At 50.2% G+C, this 25,198-nt stretch overlaps 1 protein-coding gene across 1 annotated transcript in view; it reads right to left on the bottom strand.

Annotated features, from left to right (window-relative positions):
- Stk10 (serine/threonine kinase 10) overlaps positions 1-25,198 on the bottom strand; it is a 120,981-nt gene that overhangs the window by 51,310 nt on the left and 44,473 nt on the right. Inside the window, exons 3-6 of the mRNA XM_023705042.1 lie at positions 19,592-19,640; positions 13,403-13,552; positions 1,244-1,316; positions 113-307 (exon numbers count right to left, since the gene is read on the bottom strand). Of these exons, the coding sequence (XP_023560810.1) occupies positions 113-307; positions 1,244-1,316; positions 13,403-13,552; positions 19,592-19,640 (467 nt within the window). The remainder of the gene's footprint in view (positions 1-112; positions 308-1,243; positions 1,317-13,402; positions 13,553-19,591; positions 19,641-25,198) is intronic.

Genomic DNA, 25,198 nt, shown 5'->3' with positions numbered 1-25,198 from the left:
AGCTCCCGTGCCCACAGCACAGAGAAAAAAGCAGCGTGGTCTGAGAGGCCCAGAGCCCCAATACTTCCTCCCTTGTGCCCCCCACTCCAGGGCGGGTCCCCTCGCGCCTCACCACTTGGAGGGTATGAGCAGCGTGGGGGGCTCCGACTTGGCAATCTTGAGCAGGACCCGCATGGGGTTGAGCTCATGGTGCGGGGGCTCGATCTGCGCCATCTCAATTAGCGTGATGCCCAGGGACCAGATGTCCGCTTTGTAGTCGTACGGCGTGTCCTTCATGGTCTCGCAGAGCACCACCTCAGGGGCCATCCTGCACCAACCAAGGGACAACAGAGGGCTAAGCACCTGGCCTCCACAGGCCCTTCTCAAAGATTCAGGGTCCAGGACCACCACCAGCCCGTGTCAGGGGTCGGCAGCACTCCCCAACTGTGATTTTTTTTCCAACTGTGGTTTGGATTACTTGACATCCCACTGTCTTCCTTAGACCTTCTTTCTTCACCTTTACTGAGGCGCCGCCATGCCTGCTGCAGTTCCCAAGGCCCACCACCAGGTGGCGGCAGCGATCCAGAACACAGAGTCCTGGGGAAGGGCCGGGTGGGAGCCAGAGGGGAAGGTGCAGCAGGAGGGGTGGGGCTGGGGGGCCAGGACACGACAGCACAGAGAGCAAAGGGATGGGAGAGACAGGAGAAAGAGGAATAAAAGGGGAGAGAGAACCGGTTAAGAGAAATACGCAAGAAAGGAGCTAAACTCCACCACGGCAATTTGTGAAAACACCACAAAACAGAAATTAGGGGTGAAATTGAGTGACAGCTTTGTTTCTTTTAAAGTCATAGTTTTAGTAAGGAAGGAAATACAGGAGACTGGGGGATCCAGAGAGGCTTGGGGCGGGTAGGAGACGACCTTGGTGCTCACCTTCCGCCCCCACCCCCACCAGTGACTGGTACTCGTTGCGCGCGAGCGGAGTGACTCCCGAACCCAGCCATTTTTCATAGATTCCGCTTAGTTACTGTGGCTGCCTGCCACATGCGTCATGCCGCCTCTGTGACCCTATAAATGAGGTCCCCTCTATAGTCCCCGTTTACAGAGGAGGGAATGGAGGTACAGGACAGCTCAGCTGCACGCCCCACGCCGCTGCAGCACTGCTAAGGGGAGGCCGGCCCACCCAGGGGGGGTTTCGCCTCCTGGCCTCTGAGGTTGAGTTTTAGGTTTAGTGCTCAGTTCAGTTTCCAGAAGCCCCGCGACTCACCAGTAAGGCGTTCCTATAAAGGAATCTCGCTTCTGCAGAGTTTTCAGGTTCTTAGCAGACACACCGAAGTCAGCTGCAAGACAAAATCTGCGGTGAAATGTCGATGGGACACTCCTCCGTCCATGCCCTGACATCACCAGTCTGTGATGGGACTCACGGATATGCATTCCCAATCAGGTCTGTGTGTTTCCATGCTGGAAATCAAGCTCGGGTCCTTGCGCTTGCCAGGCAGGCGCTTGGGCCACTGAGCTATATCCCCAGCCCATGCATTCCAAACTAATAGATGGCTATTTTCTATCTAGCAAACTGCTGCAGTAAAAATCAACTCAGAGCCCCGGTGTGGTGGTGGTGGCTATAATCCCAGCACTCAGGAGGCTGGGGCAGGAAGGTCACTGCGCAACCAACGTGTAGGGCTGACTGGAGGACAAGATGGCAGCCAGCACAGGGGCAGTTCCTAGCGCGGCTCCCGGTGAGCTGGCTGCACCGGCACACAAGGGTTGAGCACTGCTCTAGAGGCCTGGCCCTTGCGTAGGAGGCCAGGAAGCCGGCCTCCACCTCAGCCCCTGTCAGCGTCACCTGGACAGCTCTGCTCTGGGAGGGGACAGGCTGGTCAGAGGGGCACAGGAGTTCTGTCACTTCCCCAGTTGGGGCCAGGTGCGGGTGAGATGACCAGGCGAGGAGCAGTTCTGCTGCTGCTTCTGGGCCTCGTGGGCAGGACGGGGGGACAGGCTCAGCCCTCTCTGCCCGTCATCCTGGGCCCACTACAGCCTGGTCCCCTTCAAGTTCCAACAGTCACTGGCTTGTGGTCCCAGGCCAGGAAGCCCCTTGGGAGCAGCAACGGCCTCTCAGCCCGGGGGGCTCCAGAAGCTGGCTGCCCCCACCACTGTGGGGCCTACAGTTCCTTCCAGAGAAGAGAGAAGAGAAAGAGAAACCACCAAATTTCACAACACACAGTCAGCCGGCACCCTCCGGAAACAAGTGCCAGCCAGCTTTCTCAGCAGCTACTTCCCCTGTGGCTCCAAAGACAGGCCCAGTGGGGAGGGCGGGGGCGCGCCCTGTGCAACCCAACCACCTCGGCCTTCCCCTGGCAGCTGGGGGGATGGCCCCCGCCCTGGGCACCAGGAATGGAGTTATGGAGCTCATCTCCCCTGAAAGGAAGATGGCGGCCCCGGGACATTCAAAGGGAGTTTCGGCCAGGCCGGCTCTTCTATGAAAATGCACCCCTCTGTCATCCTCCAACTTTAAAGCAAACCAGATACAGGGCAGCAGGGACTAGCAGTCTTCCCTTTATGGACTACCATTTGCATAAAGAAAGCACTCATTTCTGCGTAACACACAGCTTTATCCCTGGCACCACCTCTGGAGCGTGAAGCACTCAAGCTTATCAAAGGACATTCACATAGATATAATAAACGCACACAGATACAATAAATGAACACACAGCCACGCTGAAATCCTTCCACTCACACAGTGGCCCCAAATCTAGTTTCAGTTACCTGCGTCAACCATGGTCTGAAAATATCACATGAAAAATTCTAGAAATAAGCAATTATTAGTGTATACTGCCATGATCGTTCTGTCATTGTTGCTGATCTTTTACTATGCCTAATTTTATTTTTCTTTTGAGACAGGGTCTCGTTTTGTACTTCAGGTTAGCCTGCCTCAAACTCGCTGCGATCCTCCTGCCTCAGCCTCCCATATGCTGGGGTCACAGGTGTGTACCACCACACTTGGCAACTGTGCCTAACTTATATATTAAACTTTAATGTAAGAATACACGGATAGGAAAAAGCATAGTACCCATGGGGTTTGGTATTATCTGTGGTTTCACTGTATGTTTTTTACACATGGCTAGAAGTTATGGCTCTTCTCAGCTATGAAATTATAAAATAATATGCAGCCCTGGAAGAGTAAGACTGATGTCAGCGGTGGCGGTGGCAGCATACACCTATAATCTCAGCACTCGGGAGGCTGAGGCAGGAAGATCGCCTCAGGTGCGAGATGTGTGGAATTCGAGGCCAGCATAAACTACCCAGTGAGATCTGTCTCAGAAAAACAAAAGAACAAAAATACAGGAGGCTGCATGTGAAATTGGTTCTGTTTTGGGTTTTTTTGTGGAACCAGGGATTGAACTCAGGCCCTTGCGCTTAGCAGGGAAGCACTTATTCCACTGAGCTATTTCCCCACCCCTATTTTGCTTGGTTTTTGTGGCGCTGGGATGAGACTGCCTCGGGGTGCAGTAACAGAAGCCAGAGACACCCTGTCGCGTCTCGCTTATCGCAGAACGTGCGGCAGAGCGTACCGAAAGGTTCCAGGAGAGCCACGCACATGTCGTGTGCGGACATGCTGGGCACGCATGTGCACACACACAGTCAGCTCCCTGGGAGTGGGATTTTAGTGGGCGCAGGGCAGGCGGCCTTTACCTTTCTTACTTCATACACTTTATCCTCTAGAATGTACGAAGTGTTTTTTATGATACAAAAAAAAAAGAAAGAAAGAAAGAAAAAAGAACTGCACTTAGCAACCTAAATTTGCTTTTGTGGGTTTTTGTTGTTTTCACTCAAAGTCAAACCCAGGATGTGGTGAGAGAGAACTTCGCGTTCTACGGGGGGTGGTGTGACCAGGACAGCCACTGGGAAGGACAGGCCCCCGGTATGGACCCACAGCGCATACCCGGCAGTCCTGCTCAGAGACTGCCTCGGGTTAGAGAGCAAGATACGGATCCGTGCGCAGGCGCGGGCTCAGCACAGGACTGACCAGAAAGTGACAGGAGGCATCAGAGCGTCCCGCGCAGGGCTGGCTCAGGTAAGCTGGGTGTCTCCATGTGTAGACCACACACACACACACACACACACACACACACACACACACACACACACACCCCACTAAACTGATCATGGTTGTGAGGGGCATTTAAGGAAACAAGCTGACATCATTCAATTTCTAAAAGCAGACCGGGAAGTAAGTGAAACAAGTCAGGCACAGAAAGACAAATCCTGCAGATTCCTGTTTATGTGTGAAGCTAGAAAGTTGATCTTGACAGAAGAACAGGGGTTAGCAGGGCCCAGGAAGGGAACAGGCGGGGGAGCCAGGAGAGGAGGGTACAGGAGAGAGAATTCTGATGTTCTGGTGCAGTGCAGCAGGGGGTGCAGCAGGGTAACTGGTCGACAGCAAATGTGTTTCATAGAAGCCAGTAGAGAGGATCTCCCATTTCTTCAAAGCAATGGTCAGTGCCTGAGAGGAGGAACAGCCCAGTTGCCCTGATCCGGCTACTGCACACTATATGCATTACGGAAATGCCGTGCTGTACCCCATGAAAATGTGAAAGTACTACTGTTGAGTAAAAATGAAGCACAGCTCAGTGGCAGAGCGTGCCCAGTGGGCATGAGGCCCTAGGTTCAACCCCCAGCATGGCAACGAGCTAAATATTTTAAAAAGCAGACTACAGGCTGAGATGTAGCTCCCTGGAAGGGTGTGTACTTAGCATGCAGTGAGTCTGATATCCAGCACTACGAAAATAAAAATAAACAAAATTTCAAAGGCAGGGCTGGGGATACGGCTGTAGGCAGTGACGGTCTGGCAAGCATGAGGCTGTGAATCCAATTCCTGGTGCTAAAAAGAAATTTAAAAGGCAGATCAGAAAACTACACATACACTATGATCCCAGAATTTTTCAAAGTGCATATGAAACTTATAAAAACTACTATTTATTGAGAATTGACCAAGTGCATGGCGCTACCCAGATCCACGTATGCCATCTGTGTATCACCCACGCAGCTATTTCTATACCTATCCCTTCCATCTATGACACTTTCGGATAGGAACATTATTATGCCTTTTTTTAAGTACTGAAGATTGAACCCAGGGCCTCATGCACACTAGATAAGTCCTCTGCCACCAAGCTATACAACCTGACCCCTTTTTCATTTTATTTTTTGGGCTGGCACAGCCTGCCCTGAGGGCAGGGTTGGCAAGGTACGTGGTGCTGGGGATCTAACCACAGTCCCCTGGGCCTGCCTAAGCAGGCGCGTTGGACCACTGAACTCTATCGCCGGCCTCACCCTTCTTTGATTTTGAACAAGGGTCTCATTAGGTTGGCCAGGCTGACCTGCAACTTGGAATCTTCCTGCCTCAGCCTTGCCCGGGTATCTGAGGTCCCAGGAATGCACCACTTTGCCCGGCAAGTATCCCCAATTTACAGAAGATGAAGCTGAAGTTAGGAGAGATTAAGTAACCTGCAGAAGGTCACTAGCTGGGTTCTTCCCCACTCCCTGGCCCACAGCTTTGTGAGCATGGAGGCAGCCTACAGCGACAGCGGCCCATCGGGCATCTCAGAAAAGCCTTGAATTCTCCTGTTTGAAGGGGTTATCATTCCAAGTGCTTTATAGCATCCCATCCCATCCATCCATCTACCTATCCTGGGGCTTGAGGGTTAGCTCAGTTGTTTAAACGCCTGCTGGGGCAAACCCTGTCAGGCCCAGGGGACCGCGGTTTGATCCCCAGTCCCCATGCCTTACCAGACCCGCCCTTAAGGCAGCCTGAGCCAGCCAAAAAGAAAAAAAAAATCTTCTCATCTATCTGTCCTACAATCTTAAATTCCTACAATCTTAATAGAGATAAAACATTTAAGACTATATAGCTCCAGATTTATTTACTGCAACAATAAAATATATATAAACTAGATGTAAGCACATCTGTAATTCCAGCACTCTGGGTGGCTAAAACAAGGGAATTGCAAGTTTACAGGGTCACCACTTCCCCCGCGCTGTGGTGGCTCAAGTCTTTGTGTAAAACTGGGTTTGCTGTATTTGCATACAACCTACACTTACCACGTGTTAAGTCATCTCCCGATGACTGGTGACACCCAGTATAACGTAAGGGCTATATAAATATTGGTGGTGCTGTATTATTTAGGGAATAGTAAGAACAAAAAACCTTTGCATGTTTGGTGTAACCTGAAGAAAGAAATAAAGGGGTTGGTGAGATGGCTCAGTGGTCTAAAGCACCTACTTAGAACAAGCTTAGCAAAGCACAGGGACCGCGGTTTGATCTCCCAGCACCACATGCCAGCCAGCCCCGCCCCCTGGTGGGCTGAGCTGGCCACACACATACACACACACACACAAATAAATTTTAAAAAAAAGAAGAAAGAAATAAAGACAGAAAGAGGAGGGAGGTGAACCTGAAAATGGTGGGCGTTGGGATGGAGACACCCTTCCAGCCCTTGACTTTTCTTTGTCCTGTTCTGAGGACTAGATCCAGGGCCTCCACACTGAGCTGCAGCTGCAACCTTTTTTTTTTTTTTCCATGTTGAAATAGGATCCTATACTCCAGTTTCTCTTCAGATCATATAAATCTTTCACTTTTTAGACTGATCTGTAAACTCTTTCTTCTTCATGTTTATTTTACACAATTTTTATTGTTATATTCATGTAAGTTTGTAAATAATTTTTTACAAAGTGCAATCTATTATTCTGTTATGTATTCATTTCAGAAATAGTGTTCTAAATTTTACTCTGTCTATATTTTATATCTTTCACATTTTAATATTTGTCTATAATTTTTAATTTGCTATATAATCATTATCGATTTTCAATAAAGTTAATTATGAGAAAAAAAAAAAAAAGGAAACAGGATCCTGCTAAGCTGCCCAAGCTAAATTCACATTTGTAAACTTCCTGCCTCAGCCTCCCAGAGGGCTGAGATTACATAAGATTACAGGTACCACCACCACACCTGGCCTACCCTGGAATGCTTCTGATCCACAGTTGATTAAATCCAAGAATGCAGAACCTGGGGTTATAGTGGGTAGACATATTTGCTGCCTACTTTTAAAAGTGTCGTTAGATCAAACATTCTACATTGTGAGCTGTTTGTCCCTTTACAGCATTGCCTTATACATCACTGCCTATCATCTGAGACAGAGTCTTGCTACGCTGCTGAGGCTCATCTTGAACTTGTGGGTTACGATTCTTCCTGCTTCAGCCCCCCATGTAACTGGACAGCGGGCTTGTGCGATCATGCCCTGTTATGCTTCCTATACCTCTGTGAGAAATCACACATTTTCAACCAGGTGTGGTGGCAAACACCTGTAATCCCAGAACTCAGGAGGCTGAGGCAGGAGGATCACTGTGACTTCAAGACCAGCCTGGGCTACATGCTGAGACCTGTCTCAAAAACAAAGAGCTTTTTTCACAGGGCCGGGGAGATGGCTCGGTAGAATAGGTGCTTCCCTGGCAAGTGCAAGGGCCCGAGTTTAATCCCTGGTTCCACCAAAAACAAACAAAAACAAAATCAAAGAGCTTTACTACAGCTTAATTTTTGACACCTAAGAGAGAGTCCACTGTATGACTGCACCATAACCTATTTAATTAATCCTCTAATGGTGTATGCCCACTTGGGTCATTTGTATTTTTCTGCGATTATAAATGTAGTTGCAATAAATACCTTTACGCTTCCTTTTCTATAAATGTGTGTTACTTTGAGAATAAAACAAAATTATATCCACTCCTGAAGGGCCGCCCAGATAGCTCAGCAGACTAAAGCAGCTGCTTAGGGAGAGTACAGGGACTGGGGTTCGGTCCTGGCACCACGAGCTGTGCCGGCCCCGCCTCCGGAGCAAGCTGTGACGGGTGATTGAGACTGGGTATGGTGGTGTGCACCTATAATCCCAGAATTTGGGAAAATAGGAGGATCATTACAAGTCCGATCTATGTAGTGAGATCCTGTAGACCCTGTACTAAATACATAATAAATACATTAAAAAAAAACCCTACATCCACTGTAAGATGCACACTACATTACACACACTCACATGGAAGCAGGAAAGTTAGGATGCAAAAGGTATGAGAAGCACTGATTAGCTGAGACCTGAGGCACACTGTCACCTAGACGTCACCAGGCCTCACAGCTGGCTTATGGTAGTCTGGACAGCTCAGTGGCACAGCACCTGCCTGGCCTGTTCCAGGCCCAGGTTCCAGCCCCAAATGCTATCAAATCATCTGCAACAGCAAACCCATCACTCCCTTCACTCTGCACAGCCCTCTCCTCCTGAAGCGTCCCCCCCAACCAAGTTCTGCAATACTCAGGCGGCGCTCGGACAGCAAGGCAGTGAACAGCCACACCCGGGGTGACTGACATTTGGGCAGCTGGTGTGAGAAGAGTAGTAACCCCCTCCACTGTCACAGGAGCCCAAGCACTCCTGCCGCCCAGGAAGTGAGAGCCTGAGGTGCTAAAGCCCAGAGTGGTAAAACTGTCCTTCCAAAATGCTGCAGTGCCCCAAGGGCCCGCACTAGCCAGGCCCCTCTTGAGGCAGACAGGGAAACAAGCCAAGGCAGGCTGGTTGATGGTACTTGCAAACCTGGAGTGGGGCGTGAGAGAAAGCAAAGGCCCCACTGCAGGCCTGGGGCACCAGGGGCCTCCCTCCCCCATCACAGCTGCTGGAGGGCTCCCTGGGAAAAAGACTCCTCCTAACTACAGGCTGAGCTTCCAAGGGCCATCAGGGACACAAGCAAGGCAGGGAGGTGGGAAGACTCAGGGCACCAGCAAACACACTGCCACGGCCCCACCTGCAGTTTCCTCATCTGCTATATGGGCAACCTAGTATCCAGCTGTGAGACCAAGGCCTGCTCTGGCATGATAAGTTGCTTTGATTCTCTGCAGGTTTTCAGGCAACAAGAGACTGGTGGCCACTTGACAAAGTTTTTGTCTATTTGTGCTCTTTATCTTCAGCTCCCTACTCTGGCTGGCTTCATGCCACACCAATCTGTCACGAATACAGGCTGCTCCTCTTGCCTCCCACCTCAGTGTGTGCTGGTGTTTGCTCACTGCTCCTCTTCTGGGCCTCAAGGTTTCTCCCAGGCAGTGCTAGCCTGGGTGGACAGTGATTTGTTTTTCTGTCCAATCCAAATCCTCTCTTCCCCTCACCCAAAGTCGACTTCTGTTTCACTCCCTCACTGGACCCTCCATGCTTCAGAAGACTACAAGGGTAGCCTATCACAGAAGTCCTCTCTAGTCAGCCTGACTGGCCCAGGGAGCACCATAAGCCACATTGGGCCAATCAGAGCCTTCTCTGAGATCACTGATGCTAGACCTCCAATGGTAAAGATTTCCATTCATCCTTTAGGTGATAATGCTGGAAAACATTAAACTACATCTTGAGAGAAGCTTCCAGGAGAAGCACTGGCCTGAGAGCCTAACCAGCATATACAGCCTTCCTCCCTGAGTAAATGAGTTCCTACTGTACACACCACATACGGCTCAGTGCTTGGGAGCTACGCTAGAGCCCCTTCCTGCAATTCACTTTCTGCGGTTTTAGTCACCCACGGTCAACCTGACATAGTACTGTCTGCCTTGACTCTTCCAAGAGACAGAGACCACATTTCCACGGCTTTTGTTACAGGACACTGGGGTAACAGTTCATTCTAGTTTATCATTTGTTACTGTTAATCTCATACTATGCCTTACTTAGAAGTCCAACTTTACCATAGGTAGAGAGAGTATATAGAGGAAAAAAAAACTGCATATCTACAGTATGGCCCCCTTCTGGCACTTCAGGCAACCACAGGGGCCTTTAGCACATCTCCCTTTCAGAAAAGGGGACCCAGCAATCCAGTGTGCTGGGACAAGAACCAGGAATGCTGGGCCAGGGCTGCTGGGATGAGAGGCAGGGAGCTGACTGCCCACTGCCTGGCCTCTGACAGCTGAGGACATCGGGAGCTGGAGGTCTTGGAGTCGCCAGCCTGAAGCAGCGATGCTAGCACTGGCCGTGACCATTTATCATGAGCACTTCCTGTGTCCAGGTTCAAACTGGGCACTTGGATTTTGAGGCCAGCTGAGACCTGTGCAAGAACTTGAAAGACCCCAAAACTAAAATTCACCTCTCATCTGGACCGGCCAGATAGCTCATCGGACTGAAGTGCCTGCTGAGGCGCAGTACAGAGGCTGGGGTCTGATTCCCAGCGTGCTGTGCCAGCCCTGCCCCCAGGATGCCCTGAGACAGCGAATGAGGCTGGGCGTGGTAGTGCACATCTGTAATCCCAGCGCTTAGGAGGTGAAAACAGGAGAATCACTACAAGTCCAGTCTGTGCAGTGAGACCCTGTACTAAATACATTAAAAGAAAAAAAAAATTACCTCCCATCTTACGAGAAGCATCTGGGTGAGGAACTCTGGCATCTGGGACAATGGGGACACCACGCTTCACAACAAATGTTCTGGGACATTTCCTCAGCCCAATCCTCAGCCTTCAGCCCTCAGCCCGGGAACAAAGTTTCAAATTTATTGGGCCTCTAGGATGTGCCAGGCATCTAAGGGATGTCTGACTCCTCAACTCATCCTACCAAGTCCATGGCGGGAAACTGCTGCAGTCTGTGAGGGCGAGAGACCAAGGTTTGTTAGGGGACATGCTGCATGGCAGCTCCAGGACACAGATCTGTAGACTCCACCATCGGCCTTCATGAGTATCTGAGTGTCTCAGTCAGCAGACTGTCTCTGTGTGTCCCTGCACCAGTGATTCTTACCCATCAACTCAGATTCCCTTCCACTCCCTTGGGCGCCTGTGCTACCGCTGACAGCGGTCAAGTGAATCCCAGAGGGAGGTGGAGATCCAAGACAGAAGTAAATGTTTGACACAAGGAAAGAGGAAACAGAGAGGACCCTGCACCTAGGCCTCCGCCTTTGTGTGACATGCTCTGTACTCCGTCCCACTGTCATAACTGCCCCGCAAGGGGTTCTATTGTTATGCCCACTGAACAGATGGAAGAAGTGGGGCTTGATAGTTAAATGTGTCCACTGATTCCTGAGCAGAAGTGACAGAGCACGTCTCTTAGGCAGCCCTGAGGGGCATAAGGACATGGTGGGGACTCCAGGGCCCAAGACAGTCCTAAGAGGAGGGAGGAACAGGTCAGCAGATGCCACCCGCTCCACCAGGTCTACTCCACTGCTGCAGGAGGCTGCAGACTCTGAGCCTCAGTAGGGAGAAGGGTTCTGCAAAGCGAATATCAGGCCATAGCAGGGCAGGCGTCCACACCACGGCTCCCGGCAGGAACTGCAAGTACGCACACATTCAATGCTCCCTGCATTTTTCTTCTTCAACTAGCTTCCTGGCTTTCTCAATGCACCTCTCTGCCTTGTCCCGCCCTCCACCAGTCAGTGGGGTTCATGAGTGCACAGCTTACCAGAGCCCTTCAGATTCAGGGTGCAACTGGGCAGGAGGCAGGGGCAACAGCACAGAAAGAGAGAAGCCCATAGGGCTTACCTCAGCCAGCAGCTGGTGACAGCCACAGCCCCCACCACTCTTGCCAGGCCTCAGAGGGGTCTGGGCCCTGGCCATCTGTGCCTGCTGCTCCGCTAGAGCTAAGTGTTCCCTCAGGTCCCATGGGGTGCATGTGACTCTCTTCTGCCCTGACACTCCCTGCTCCGGCCTCAGGAACAAGACAGTCGGCTGGCAGCCATAGCGTCAGGAAAACTAGACTCAACTACTCTTCCCCCCTCCAAAAAAAAGAAAAAAAAAAAAAAAGAAACAAAAAAAACTACTCTTCCCTTCTCCTTGTAGGATCTTGGTGGCTCGCTTCACACCGGGCCTCTGCATCCTCACCTGCAAGGTGGGCAGAATCCCTGGGATTGCTCCCTGTTATGAGGTACGTACAGCGTCTTGTCCAATGCCTGACACCAAAGGGGACTTCAGAAACCCTGAAGATGTATGTTGTTTTTATTACCATTCTCCCTCCCATACCTTACTATTGCTCACCCCATCCCTGTCCCCATAAGGCTCTTTCTTCCTGGACCACCCCGCCCAGTCACATCTAGCTGGCAAAGCTAACCATCTTTACTACACAGTCAACTTGCCTTCATGCGCAGTTTCTTTTATGTTCTCAACTCCCAGGCCCCCACCGGGGAATAGAACGCCTGCCTCTAACACCCCCTGGACCAGACCAGCTCCTTGGTCAGCAACCCTATGGGTTGGCCCTGGCTCTGTCCTTGCTAGCTCTGTGACCTGGAGCAAGTGCCCACCTCCCTGGGCCCTCACAGCGGAGATGCTGAAGGCTGCCCTCCCACCACACAGGACAGTTTCGTTGATGACGCACATCTCTGTCACCACTCACATTACTGCCCCTGCAGTTTGCAGTCACAGAGCCCAATGCTGGTATGGCTCTTTGTGGACATAATTAAAATGTTCCTTAAAGACATCATGGTAGTCATTAGAGAAAGTATCAACAACGACACTTCCATGGAAGGATGGGACTGAGAGCATGGAGGGATGGATGAAGGAACTGTTCACCTATCAGACACAGAAAATGGAGGTGAACGCAGGCAAAAGCACAAGAAAGGGAGGAGCACCTTTCTCTTGTGACAGACGTTCTCTTCAAGTCTGTACCTCCATACATCCTTCTACCACGCAGAGGCATCAGGGTGACAGCCTGGCCCCCCGCAGATATTCCCAGGTCCCAGATGAGACAGCAGCCACTTTCTAGCTCTCTCCTCTTAAGTTTCACGCACTACATGGGCTTTGTATAATAAGCACTGGGTTCGCACCAAGCGATAAACATCCTGATGCTCTAAGGGCACCATGCAGGCGTGTTTACAATGCAGAAGTGAAGATAAAGAGAGTCCGAGGTGCATGTCTCGGGTGGACAGGAGCCAAGGGCACATCTGTGCTACTTAGGCTCAAGAGTTTACTGAGAGCACACAGAGAGAGGATCAAGAAGACAGCCCTGCGACAGACTACTGGCCCCTGACTGTATCACACAGCTTCCTCCTTTGCGCTTCTGACTACCTGAGAATCAGGAGTATGCGGGGAAAGGAGCAGCCTTGTGGCCTCCGGGTGGGCTCATTCTGCATTGCAGGTGCTACACTGTGCCTGCAGGGTGTTCAGCTACCGCCCTGGCCTTTACCCACCCCACCCCAAGTTGCCTGCAGACAATGACAAATGTCCCCAAGGAGCAAAGTCACCTAGGTTGGGAACCCCTGGGCCAGCAGCTGGGGATGGCATCAGCCCGCAGTCCAGTACTAAAGCATGGAGGGCTGTCCATCTCCAGCAGGACCAAGCCCAAGTGTCTTCTCACTGCAAGGGCCAGGCCACCCCTCCTCCCAGCCAACTCCCTCAGGCGGGCACTGTGTGGCCCTGTACTCCCAGCTGGTCACCTGGTCACCACTCTTACCCAGCCTGATGTCTCCCTCCAGCGTCATCAGCACATTGCCAGCCTTCAGGTCTCGGTGGATGATCTTCTTGCTGTGCAGAAAGTTGAGGGCTTCTAGCATCTGGCGGCAAACAACCTGAATCTGGGGCTCCGTGAGGCCTCTGTCCAGCTCTGGAAAGAGTTCAGCAAACACTTACCATGGGCAACTGAATTGCAGGCATTCGACGGTATTGACCCATCTCGTCCCCAACAACTCTATGGAGCAGACAAAGTTAGTATTCCCGTTTCACAGATGAGGAAAACAAGGCTCACGGAGGCCACTTGCTCAAGGCCACAAAGTGGGGATGACACAGATCTGAAATTCAAGCCAGAAAGTCTGGCTTCAGAGTTTAGATTCATAAATACAATGCCAGTGACGCTGATCAACTGTGACAGCAGAGATCCACTGCATCAGCAGACGTACGCTGTCTTACTCCATTTTCCACCGCTGCATCAAAAGACCTGACACCAGGTAACTGATAAAGAATAGAAATCTGGGTTCTGGGATCTAGGGGCTGGGAAGTCCAAGGACACGGTGGACATGCGGTAAGACATTTTTACTGATCATGGCATAAAGGAGGGCATCACAGGGCCAGCCACATGCACATGTGCACACGGGTATGTGTGTGTGTGTGCGCGCGCGCGTGTGCTATTACAGATCAAACCCAGGGTCCTGCACATTGCTAGACAAACAGCACCACTGAGCTACATCCCAGTCTTTCTCTTCTTCTTCTTATAAACCACTGACCCCATGATAGGAGCCCTAGTCTCATGACTTCACCTAATCCTGATCACCTCCCACAGGGCCACCTCCAAATGCCATTAACAGATGAGTCTGTGAATTAAACTTTATACACACGTACTGTGGGAGCCACAGTTAAACTCACAACACTCTGTGAGTACTTTTTGGGTGCCAGGCTCGGTGCCTGGTGCTTGGATGCTCAGGCACTTGAGCTACACCTTGAGGAAGAATGGATGGGACAAGGGCACCCCAGTCAAGACCAACAGAAGCACAGGCTGGAGGCAGACATGAGCTGGCGCTGAGGAAACGTCTGTGCTTGCCTCTCGCAGTGGCCAGGAATCTACAAGGTCCAACGCTCCACCAGATCCCTTGGAAGGGCCAGAACACACACCCGGCCAGGGCTACAGGTGCCAAGCACACTGGCCTGCGAAGCCGGGCCCCGAGCAGCTCCTGGACCAGCACCCCTCTCTGGGGTCCACGAGCTGCTCCCTTCCGGGTGGCCTCAGCCTTAACCTCTGTGTCCTCAGCCAAAGGCGCACCCTCAGCAGCTATGTGCTTCCTGACAGGTGGCTAAGCACTCGGGGCCTTCACTTCCTGGTCTATAAAATGGGATGATGACAATTTAGGAGGCCGGGCTCTGCGCAAAGCATGTTCATTTTTTCAGGGTGTCAAATAGGCAATAAAAAGTGATTACTGAGGTCAGATATAGTGGTGCACGCCTGTAATCCCAGCACTTGGGAGCATGAGGCAGGAGGATCATAAATTTGAGGCCAGCATGGGCTAGATAAGGAATTCAAGGTCAGCCTGTCTCAAAAAAAGGTTATTATACCATTTCTGAAATGAGTCCAGGGTTGGAGTAGCAGCAGTAATTTTTTAAAAACATGTTTAAAAATGTGACATATTCATGCTTGATTTACTGAGACAAATTAAAGAATGAACATTGTAAGTAATAATACGCTACCATACTTATGACGTAATCACTACCATTTGGGGCCCTTTATTAGACATTAGACTAAGAACTTAGCCCAAAATTTAAACTACCTACTAATAACCACACGACTACGGTAGGCACCATTCCTCAAAGTCAGCTTTACTAAAGTACAGTTTTCACATGGTAAAATTCACTTTTGTTTGGATGTATAGTTCTATAAATTTTAACACTCCCAGTCACATAACCCCGTCACAGTCTGGTTCCAGGATACTCCCATCATTTCCTAAATTCTCCCACACCCTTCATAGTCAGAACTTGCCCCCACCTCCAGCCCCTCAGTAAATCACTCTTTTCAGTTCCGGCCCTATTGTTTTGCCTTTTCCTAGAACGCCACCAAACCGGACTCATACAGTACAAAGCCTCTGAAGCCCCAACGTTTTTAAGCAGAGATTTTACTTACAGAGCGTTGCATGAACGCTGTCTATTTTTTTAAACATTACACCAGCCAGGTGTAGCGGTTTGTAAGTCTAGCTACTCAGAGGCTGAGGCAGGAAGATAGACAATGTAAGGCTAGCCTGGGTAACTGGGAGAGGGCTATCTTAAACTATGACTTTTATTTATTTATTTTTTTCTCTCTCATTTATTTATTTATTTATTTATTTTTATTGACATCAGTTATTTTTATTTTAAAGAAAGAAAAAAATAAAAACAGTGGTACAAAATCTCAAAACAAGATTTTAGAAGAGTAACAATGGTTAGTACATTGTGTATTGTTACTGCCAAAGTAGTTTCTCATATTACAAGATATAGGCAAGAAATAATAAACAGGGGTTGGGGAGATGGCTCAGTGGTCTAAAGCACCTACTTAGAACAACCTTAGCAAAGCACAGGGACCGCGGTTCAATCCCCCAGCACCACATGCCAGCCAGGCCCGCCCCCTGGTGGGCTGAGCTGGCCACACACACACACACACACACACACACACACACAAATAAAGAAAGAAATAATAAGCAAATAACATAGGTACAAACCTCTTTTCTTTTTTAAGTCAACAGAAAATGAAAATATACTTTTTAAAGTTTCTAATATTAGGAGAAGATATCATACAATGTCTTTTTAAATAAATTGTAAGTCAAAGATACAGTATAAATCTTAGAACAAAAATTAAGATTAAGCAATATTCAGAAAATTAAATGTTTCAAAACAATTGAACTAAGAAAAAGTTTTCATGATAGCAAATAAGTACTAAGAGTAAAACATAAGATAAATACTGGAATGGCAAATAAATGACCAGCACTTCTAACATAAATTATGACTTTTAAAGAAAGGGTTGAGGTGTGACCCAGCAGTACAGTATTTGCCTGGTATGTGTGAAGCTGAGTTCAGTCCTCAGCAGTGTTTAAAAAAAAAAAAAAAAAAACCTGAAGTAAAACATCCCAGATGAGTCCTGGTCCCATCTGACACCACCTCCAATCCCAGCCCTGACCTCTGAACTAGAAGAGGGTTTACAGCCCAAATGTTTTCACACAGGCAAGATGTGGCCAGTCACATCCTTCCCAATCTGAACAGCATGAGGTGTCAGGCATCACTGTGTCACACCACACGGTGACCATCTCACAAAAGGGCTGGGGCCCTACAGCTGGACAAGCAGAAACGGACCCCAGGTCTCCAGACTCCTGCCTAGACTGCTGACTGCTCCAATGCCCTGGACAACAGCAAGGTGGAGGAAGGACAGAAAGTCCCTGGCAGGGCAGGGACAGTGGGAGGCCAGGCAGGCTCAGAGCTGTAACGGGGACATGGCTCCTTCCTTGTCTGTGACTCCATCCCACCTTCTCACTCCTAAATTTCCAGAATGTTTTCTCCAAAAACCAACAAGAAAATTTTGGCTCCTTAGTATCCTGTGAGCCTCAACTCATACACAGCTACCATTTTCATCTGCTGGACTGATCCTTAAGGCCAGAGTCTGTTGACATGGCCAGTATCTTTTTTCCTACTGCCATTTACCTGCCTGTGGGCTCTGGGAGGGGTCTCCACAGTTGGCTCTGGGACAGTCCCTTGGGTCCTTGTGGGAAAGGATTGGTCCTCAGCCTAGTATGTTGGGAAATGGTGGCCCCTCTAAGGGCGGGGCCTCATGGGAGGCTGCAGGTCACTGGGGCATGTCCTCAGAGGGAGCGTGGGTGCTGGTCTCTTCCTATTTCTCTCTTCTAGTCATGAGGTCACAGCTGCTTCTGCCACAGAATCCCCATCCCACCATGCTATGCTGCTCTGACACAGGCTCAAAACATCAGGGCCAGCAGCCCATGAGGTAAAACTTCCAAAACCGCGAGCCAAGATGAACTTTTCCTTTTCACAATTGTCCTCTTTGATTTTCCTCAGGCACTTGCTATAATAACAGAACACTGACTATCAGAGGGCTTTGCAAGGAAGGCCTGTGGGTCTAGCCTTGCTACGGGTCCTGCTGGGGATGTTCTGCTATAAACGTAAAATGGCCCTGAGATAAATGAAGGGGGAGGACGACAGATGGGCAGTGTTATGCTGGGTCCCTTTTTCTCAGCCATTTTAGAATCCTGGGCTTACCATTCACCTTCCACGGACCTGACCAGTGGCTGCTCCTCACTCACTGCCCCGAGGGCTGGCACACGCAGGCAGTGATGCGGGGCGGGCAGTGCTTAGGAGCGAGGGTCACCCAGACCTAGGTTTGTATCTCAGTTCTGCTCTGTGACAGGCCAAGCTCCTCCTTAGCCAATTTGATTAAGAATAAAACGGCTAGGGCCAGGGAGATGGCTCAGTGGAATAAGCACTTTCCTGGAAAGCACAAAGGTCTGAGTTCAATCCCCGGTAAAAAAAAAAAAAAAAAAAAGAATAAAACAGCCAGTGCCACCTGCCTGTAACACCAGTGCTCTGGAAGGCTGAGGCAGGGGGATCTAGAGTTCCAGCCGGCCTGGAAACTTAGTGACTCAGAGAGACCCTGTCTCAAAATAAAAACTAAAGAAAGGCCTACAGAGATAGCTCAGTACAAAGACCCTGTGTTCAGTCCTCAGTACTTGAAAAAAGAAAAAATCAGAAAGATGCTCTTTCTGATTTTATACTTGAGGTTAAACAAGGACAGAATATGTGAAAACACTGATACAGTCTGGCATCCAGCAACAGCTCACAAAACTGCGGCTTGGGTATGACTTGCAGCTCGTGAGCTGGGAAGCTTGGTTCTCCCTGTGGCCGTGTTCGGGCAGTAGAGCCCGGAGAGGCGGGGTCTTGCACAGGTAGTCAGGAAATGGGGGCAGCGCCTTCAGAAGGGATGACCCCTCGGAAGACAGTGAGCCAGTTCTCAGCGGAGCCAGTTATAAAAAGAGCCAGGCTGCCCCTGAAATGCTCTGGCGCCCTGTCTCACCACATGACCTCTTCTGCCCAGGCTCCCTGTGTTGTGATGCCACCCTTCAGGTGGCCCCCACCAGACACCAAAAAGATGGGGACAATGACCTCGGGCTTTCTGCCCCCAGACCTGTGAGTCACCTATGACTCTCCCCTTTATAAAGCACCCACCTTGCATGCTTTATTTTTGCAATAGGAAATGGACTAAAACATGAATTGATGGTTCCTACTAATACTGTCACTGCTGGCAGTGGCACTGTGCGGGCTTGCCTGGACACCACGGCGTGATAACATCACTACTGAGTATCTCCAAAATGGGTGTGTGCTACAGGTCAGAGGCGTCCCCGAAAGACCTGTGTTGGAAACTTGATCCCAATGCACCTGTGTGGGCAGGTAGGCCTCTGGGAGGTGAATGGCTCAGGCCGGGCCTGTGGGGGGTGGGTTGGTTCTCAGTGAGGGGACGGCTGCAGCGTCCCTTCTCTCTTGCATGTGCTCTCCTGCCATCTGCCAGGCACCACCCAACACTGGCACCTGTCCTTGGGTCTTTCCCACCTCCATGAGCACACTGATCTCTGGTCTTTATGAGTTCTGTCCAGGCTCAGGTGTTCTGTCTAGCAGCAGAAAAGGACGAAGACAGCATGCGTCTCACTTGTCATCCCTGCCTGGTATGGTAGCACACTCCTGTAATCCCAGCTGCTCAGACGGCTGAGGCAGGAGGATCTTGAGTCAAGGCTGGCCTAGACAACTTAGCCCTGTCTTACAAAATAGAAGGAGCTGGGTTGTAGCTCGGCAGCACAGCACCCCTGCGACTGCTCTCCACTACTGCACACACAGAGAAGGACCTCTTAAGTGTCTTGTTCTCACTCCTAAGTGTGCTGTGTGGTCAGGTGAATGAGGAGCCACACCCATCCTACAGCCAAGAAGGCTTGAGAGGGTGAGTGGTCAGGGAAGGACCGGGGCCTTCGAGTGGCAAGGGCTGGTCCTCGATGACTGCCCAGCAATCTCTCCAAGAGGGGACAAAGCGGAAAGGTGCTCGGAGGCCACACTCCCTCCGGCTGGGGAGAGTCTGTTTTAGGACTCTGGGCAAGGCCTTCTGCTCCCAGCGGTGCTCTGGCCGAGGAAAACTCACCCAGCATGATGGCGTCCACGGCTCCCCCAGGACAGAACTCGATCATGATCTGTAGAAACACAAGGTGGAGGAGATGAGCAGGGACACCCTGCCCTAGAGTGAGAGACCCCGCAGGCCAGCATCTCAGTGCCCCAGTGCCCAGCCTGTCCCCTCCGCCACTCCCAACCTGTCCCTAGCCTCACAGGTGGCTCTGACACCAAGGCAGTTGCTTGGGTGCTTCATGTTTCTGAAAAAGAAAAACCAAACTGCCACAGAGACCCAAGCTTCAGCGAACACCTTCCTCCCAGGCCTCTGCCTCATTTCCTGCCATCCTGCCACCCACTGGCCACCCTGCATCCCACCCTCCATGGCCATGGCTCTGGAGGCTGCTTTTCCTGTCCATGCCCAAGGCCACCACAACTCACAGAACCCCGAACCCCTCTCTCTTCTCCACCCTCCACCTCTCTGGAACCCGAGCCCTCTCTGCCCATAAAATAGAGCTGCTTATGATCCTAACTGTGGCCCCACCAATGGGCTATACTGTAGGGGACAAGCCATGTCAGGGTACAAGAAACCAAAGGTCAAGAGGGAGCTTTGAGTTGGGCCAGGGAGGTGACAGGTGAAAGGCTTTAGGAGGAGCAAGACACTCCTGGCCCTGTCAGCCCTGCGACGTACAGTGGAATGTCACACACCAGGGTGGAGAGCAGAAGGGGCACCTGCCACTCACACTCTGCTGCTTACCACAAAGGCAGGACGTGGCCTCCTGAGGCTCCTTTGGCCACACAGGTCCTGCCTGGCTCTCAACATCAGGGCCGGTTTCAGCTTCCCCAAGACTTCTAACATGGCAGTGAATTGTCACCCTCAAAAAAGAGCCATCTGAGTATCCCTCCCCCAGTGACCCACAACATGTGGAAAGAGTGCCTTTTTAGGCCTCATCCTTCTATCCCTCATTCATTCACTCTCAATGAACCGTTCTTGCTCCTGGGGGCTCAGAAACAGAAGCGACTCAGCGCTGAGCCTATTGAAGTACAGCATCTCATTCTTGTTCAATAATTCGCACATCCACGAAAAGAAGCAAGAACTCTTAATTGCTGTCTGTGTGTTGGCACATGCCTGTAACCCCAGCACTCTGGAGGCTGAGGCAGGCAGATCACGGCTGGTTTGAGGCCAGCCTGGGCTGCATAGTGAGTTCAAGACCAGCCTGAACTACATAGCAAGACCCTGCTTAAAACCAAAAACACTCTACTAACTGCTGGGGAAAATCATCTATGAAGCCATGGTAGAAAAGAAACAAACCTGTCACCACCCAGGGACACTAACTAGCTGAGTAAGGTGCAGGTGATACACCATGACCTTCCCAGGAATAACAAGTGCCTAAAGGCCCGTGGGGTGCCTGGCCCCTTGCTGTGCCCCAGTCAGCATGAACTGCTATTATGGGTCTGTCCTGAGCTCCCGGGGTTTGTATTTTTTTGGTTTTGGTCTGATTTTTTTAAGACTGCATGAAAGCCATCCCTTCTCTCCTTACACAGAAAAACACAAATCAATACAAATGTGTGTATGTGATGCTACAAGTCCTTGGGCACCCTGCAGTGCCACTGTCGGGGAGCCACTGCAGGAGCTGCTTGGCCAACTACGTCCTCCTCCTCCCCGTCTACCCTCAGAACCCCGCTCTGTCATGCGGGCTCCCACCATGGACCTGGAGGATCACTGCCAAGACTAGACAGCTGGACGGGTGCAGCCTGTGACATAAGGGAGCCAGCTGTGATGCATGCTGGGCTCGTAACAGGCCAGACTGCCCGCTTCTCTAATAGAGCGCCACCCAGAAGAAGTGGCAGTAGACTTAGGCCTCATCTCCGGACACTCTTCCTGCCTCAGTCTCCCAAGTGCTGGCATGACAGGCGTGCGCCACCATGCCTGGTCCAAAGTGGCACTAACAAACTCTGCCTCCATCTTAAATGAGATTCTTGGCATAAAAGCACAGCATGGAGGCCACACTATTAATACATATTTATTAATTCTCTGGCAAATGGGACACATTTCAGCAGAGAAAGGTCAGACTTAGACGTGTTGCTAAGGCCGCCACAAAAACACGCTTTCCCAGAAGGACAGTTTATCAACACACCCTCAGCGGCTATGAAGAGCCAAGGTGAGAGGTGGCCAAACCCAGCAGGTCCTGCACCTTGCAGTGAAACCGCCCCTTGTGCAATACTGTCCCTTACCCGAGTTCCCACGACTCAGCCTCTCCCGGGTCAGAACCAGGAAAGCTCCTGCATTGAGAATCTGGCTCATTTCCTCTGCTGAAGTTCAAGAGCTCCACAAACCCTCTTATTTTTACTTTTGCCATGGCTGCTAGGAAGCTCCGAGTGAAGTAAGCTTCCTCAGCGTTGGCTGGATTCTTCCAACCTACTCACTGCTTTTCAGTACACGGGCCTGGGGAATTTAGTCTTTAGCTGGTCAGTGGCATCGGGCTGCGGGGGGCTTGTATTATAAATCAGTCCAGGCTGGGCGTGGTGCCACACACCTATAATCTAGAACTCAGGAGGTGGAGGCAGGAGGACTGCCATGAGTTCAAGACCAGCCTGAACCATGTTGTGAGACTGTCAAAAACATGAAATAAATAAGAACAAAGTAAATAAATAAATCTGACAGCTTGCACAGAAATGCACAGAGTTTAGTGAATAAAGCACTAATCACCATAGCAAACAGAAAGACAGTCAGCCCTCTGTATCCCTGTGCTTTGCGGCCATCGAGCCAATCAACTTCAGAGCCAATATTCCCGATAAAGTGCACCGGTACTAACCAGACAAAGTTACTTTTTCTTGTCACTGTTCCCTAAGTGACACAATGTAACAACCACTGACACAGTATGCACATTGTTTTAGTGTCAGGGCAGGAGGGCTCTGCGCTGCCCAGCCAACACCTGCAGACTTTGGTATCCACATGCCAGAAGAGGTGACTGTAACGATGATAATAAATGAAAACAGAATAGTCACCTCGACGCCTTAGGAAGCTATTAAATATACACAAGAAGAGAGAATGGGAGCCTTTACATTTAAAGGAGCACTATATCTGACACACTTTATCCAAACAAAATGTGTCATAAAACTTTTATTAGGAATAAACTTTTTTTTTTTTTTTAATGGAAAGGACTATCCTGCTGGACAAGGTGGAACAGCCATAATCCAAGCACTTTGGGAGACTGAGGCAGGAGGATCAAAAGTTCTAGCCCAGCCTGGGCAACTTAGCAAGATCCTATGTCAACGTTTAAAAACAGGGCTGGGGATACAGCTAAGTGGCACAGCGCCTGCCTGGCAAACGCAAGGTCCCGAGTTTGATTTCTGGTACCAAAAGAAAAAAGAAAGGATGAGCCAGAAATAATGTAAAGCTACAGCTACACGAGCCCCCATGAAGAGGACAAGGCATCCGGCAGGCTTTTGGATGTATGGGCCCCTGAGGACCAGCGGAAGTGCAGCTGGCACCAAGCTCCCAGCACCAAGGTCTAGCTCTTGAGCCTGCAGGCACCAAGCATCCTAACTTCCGAGTGGCTCAGGGTTTTCTCCAGACCTAGGGACCCAAAACTTGGGGTCAGTTTAATGTCTTAGCAAAGAGCCACTCAGTCTCCACCAAATGCCCACATTACTAGCACATAACAGGGCAGTCCATCACAGTCGCACTCCATCAACAAACACTGTCTGTGCTCTTAGTTTGTGTCAAGCCTGAGGACTGAGAACCCAGCACAAGTCCAGCAGGTTCTTGCCCAGGACTAGCGGCTGAGGAAGATGCAGAGGTGAGTGGTGCAGCCTACAGGGGTCACGGTACCAGGAGCCTGGGGATGCTACATCACCCAGACCGGAGCTGCCCTGAGGGCGTCCCAAGAGAGGTGACATCCAGGCTGGGTTCTGATGGGAGAACCTGTTAAGTGGAGGAGGCTGAGGACACTGCAGTCAGAGCACAGCAGGGGCAGAGCGGGCATTGTGGGGGAGCGTGGGTGGTGTGGAGCATTCTGTGGGGCTCAGGAGGCTGGGAGGAGAGCACTGTGGAAGGGTTGGAGACTAGAGCATCAATGTTCCAGAGTATGAGCCTTATCTGAGAGTATGCATGTGCATGTGTGTGTAGGTGCACACACAGGATTTAAGCAAGGGGCACTGTGGACGGCTCTCTGTTTCAGAAAGAGCCCTCTGGATGTGGACTCCGGAGGCTGGAAAAGAAAAGGAAGAGTGGCCTTGGGACCAACAGGAAAGAGGGCACTTTATCAGTCCTGCTGGCTGGGGCATCATAAGGAGGCTGCCTCCCACTCCAACGTGGTAGTTCTTCCTTTTCCCTTTGTGAAAAAGTCACGTGACCTTACTGGGATTTATCCCACCCCTGGCAAAAGGCCCTCGGGATGTGCACTGTGAGAGACACTGCTGGAGATGCTTCAGCTAACATCCCTACACATTTGCAAATCCTCCCAGTTATTTAAAAAAAAAAAAAAAGCCTTGGGGCCTGTGAGAATCCTCTAAGGGGCATGTGGGGGTTTGAGAAGATCAGATAGATAGAAGTACTACCATAAGTATTGGAAACAAAAGAAAAACTAGATACACTGGACTCCACCAACGCTAAAAAATGACTGTGCATCAAAGGATATTATTATTATTGAAACTGTCCTACCAATTTGATTTGAAACTGTCTCATTGCTATTTGTTTATCAATAAAATTATGGGAAAAAACCCCAAAGGATTTTATTAGCAAGGCTGGGCATGAGGGCACACCCCTGTAATCCCAGCTCAAGAGACAGAGGCAGGACGATCAGCTCGAGTTTGAGACCAGCCTGGACTACCCTATCTCAAAAAAACAAACAAACAAATAAAATCGTCTAGGAAAAAACATAAGGAAAAAGTTTCATGATATTGGTCTTGAAAAAAAATGTAAGCAACAAACCCAAAAATAACCACATGAGATGACATCAAACTTAAATGCTCTGTACAGCAAAGAAAGTAACAGAGTGAAAAGGAAAGCTAAAAAATTGGGAGAAATGGAGCAGGCACAGTCCTGGACACCTGTAATCCCAGGATTCTGGGAGGCTGAGGCAGGAGAACTGCAAGTTCTAGCACAGACTGGGCAACCGAGCAACTTAGCAAGTCCCTGTCTTAAAAAAAAAAAAAAGGCTGAAGATGTAAGCCCAGCATGACTACACTGGGTTCAGTCCCAATGCCAAAACAATGATAAACCGTAAGTTTAAAAAGTTTATCTCGGGCCAGGGAGATAGCTCAGTAAAATAAGTACTTGCTTGGTAAGTACAAGGTCCTGAGTTCAATCCCCGATACTGCAAACTATTTCTAAAATACATAAGGAATGCCTATAATTCCACATCAAAACTCAACAAATACTAAAGCCCCAACAGAAGTGGATTGAGGACTTGGACAGACAGTTCTTCAAGGAGGACACACAACTGGCTAACAAGGACCCGGAGAAGTGCAACACCACACATCACCAGGGACACGAAACCAAAAACACCAAGGATCGCCTCGCACCTGTCAGAGCAGGTGCTGGGGACAGAGTCCTGCACACTGCTGGGAGAAGATGGCACACACAGCTGCTAGAGAAAGTGGCATGAAGGGTCCTCAAGATATGCAGAGGGAACATGGG

This window comes from Octodon degus, unplaced genomic scaffold (assembly GCF_000260255.1).
Source record: "Octodon degus isolate 3935 unplaced genomic scaffold, OctDeg1.0 scaffold00212, whole genome shotgun sequence".
Lineage (NCBI taxonomy): Eukaryota > Metazoa > Chordata > Mammalia > Rodentia > Octodontidae > Octodon > Octodon degus.
The sequence above is the reverse complement of the archived record's forward strand: the minus strand, read 5'-3'. Positions and strand labels throughout refer to the sequence as shown.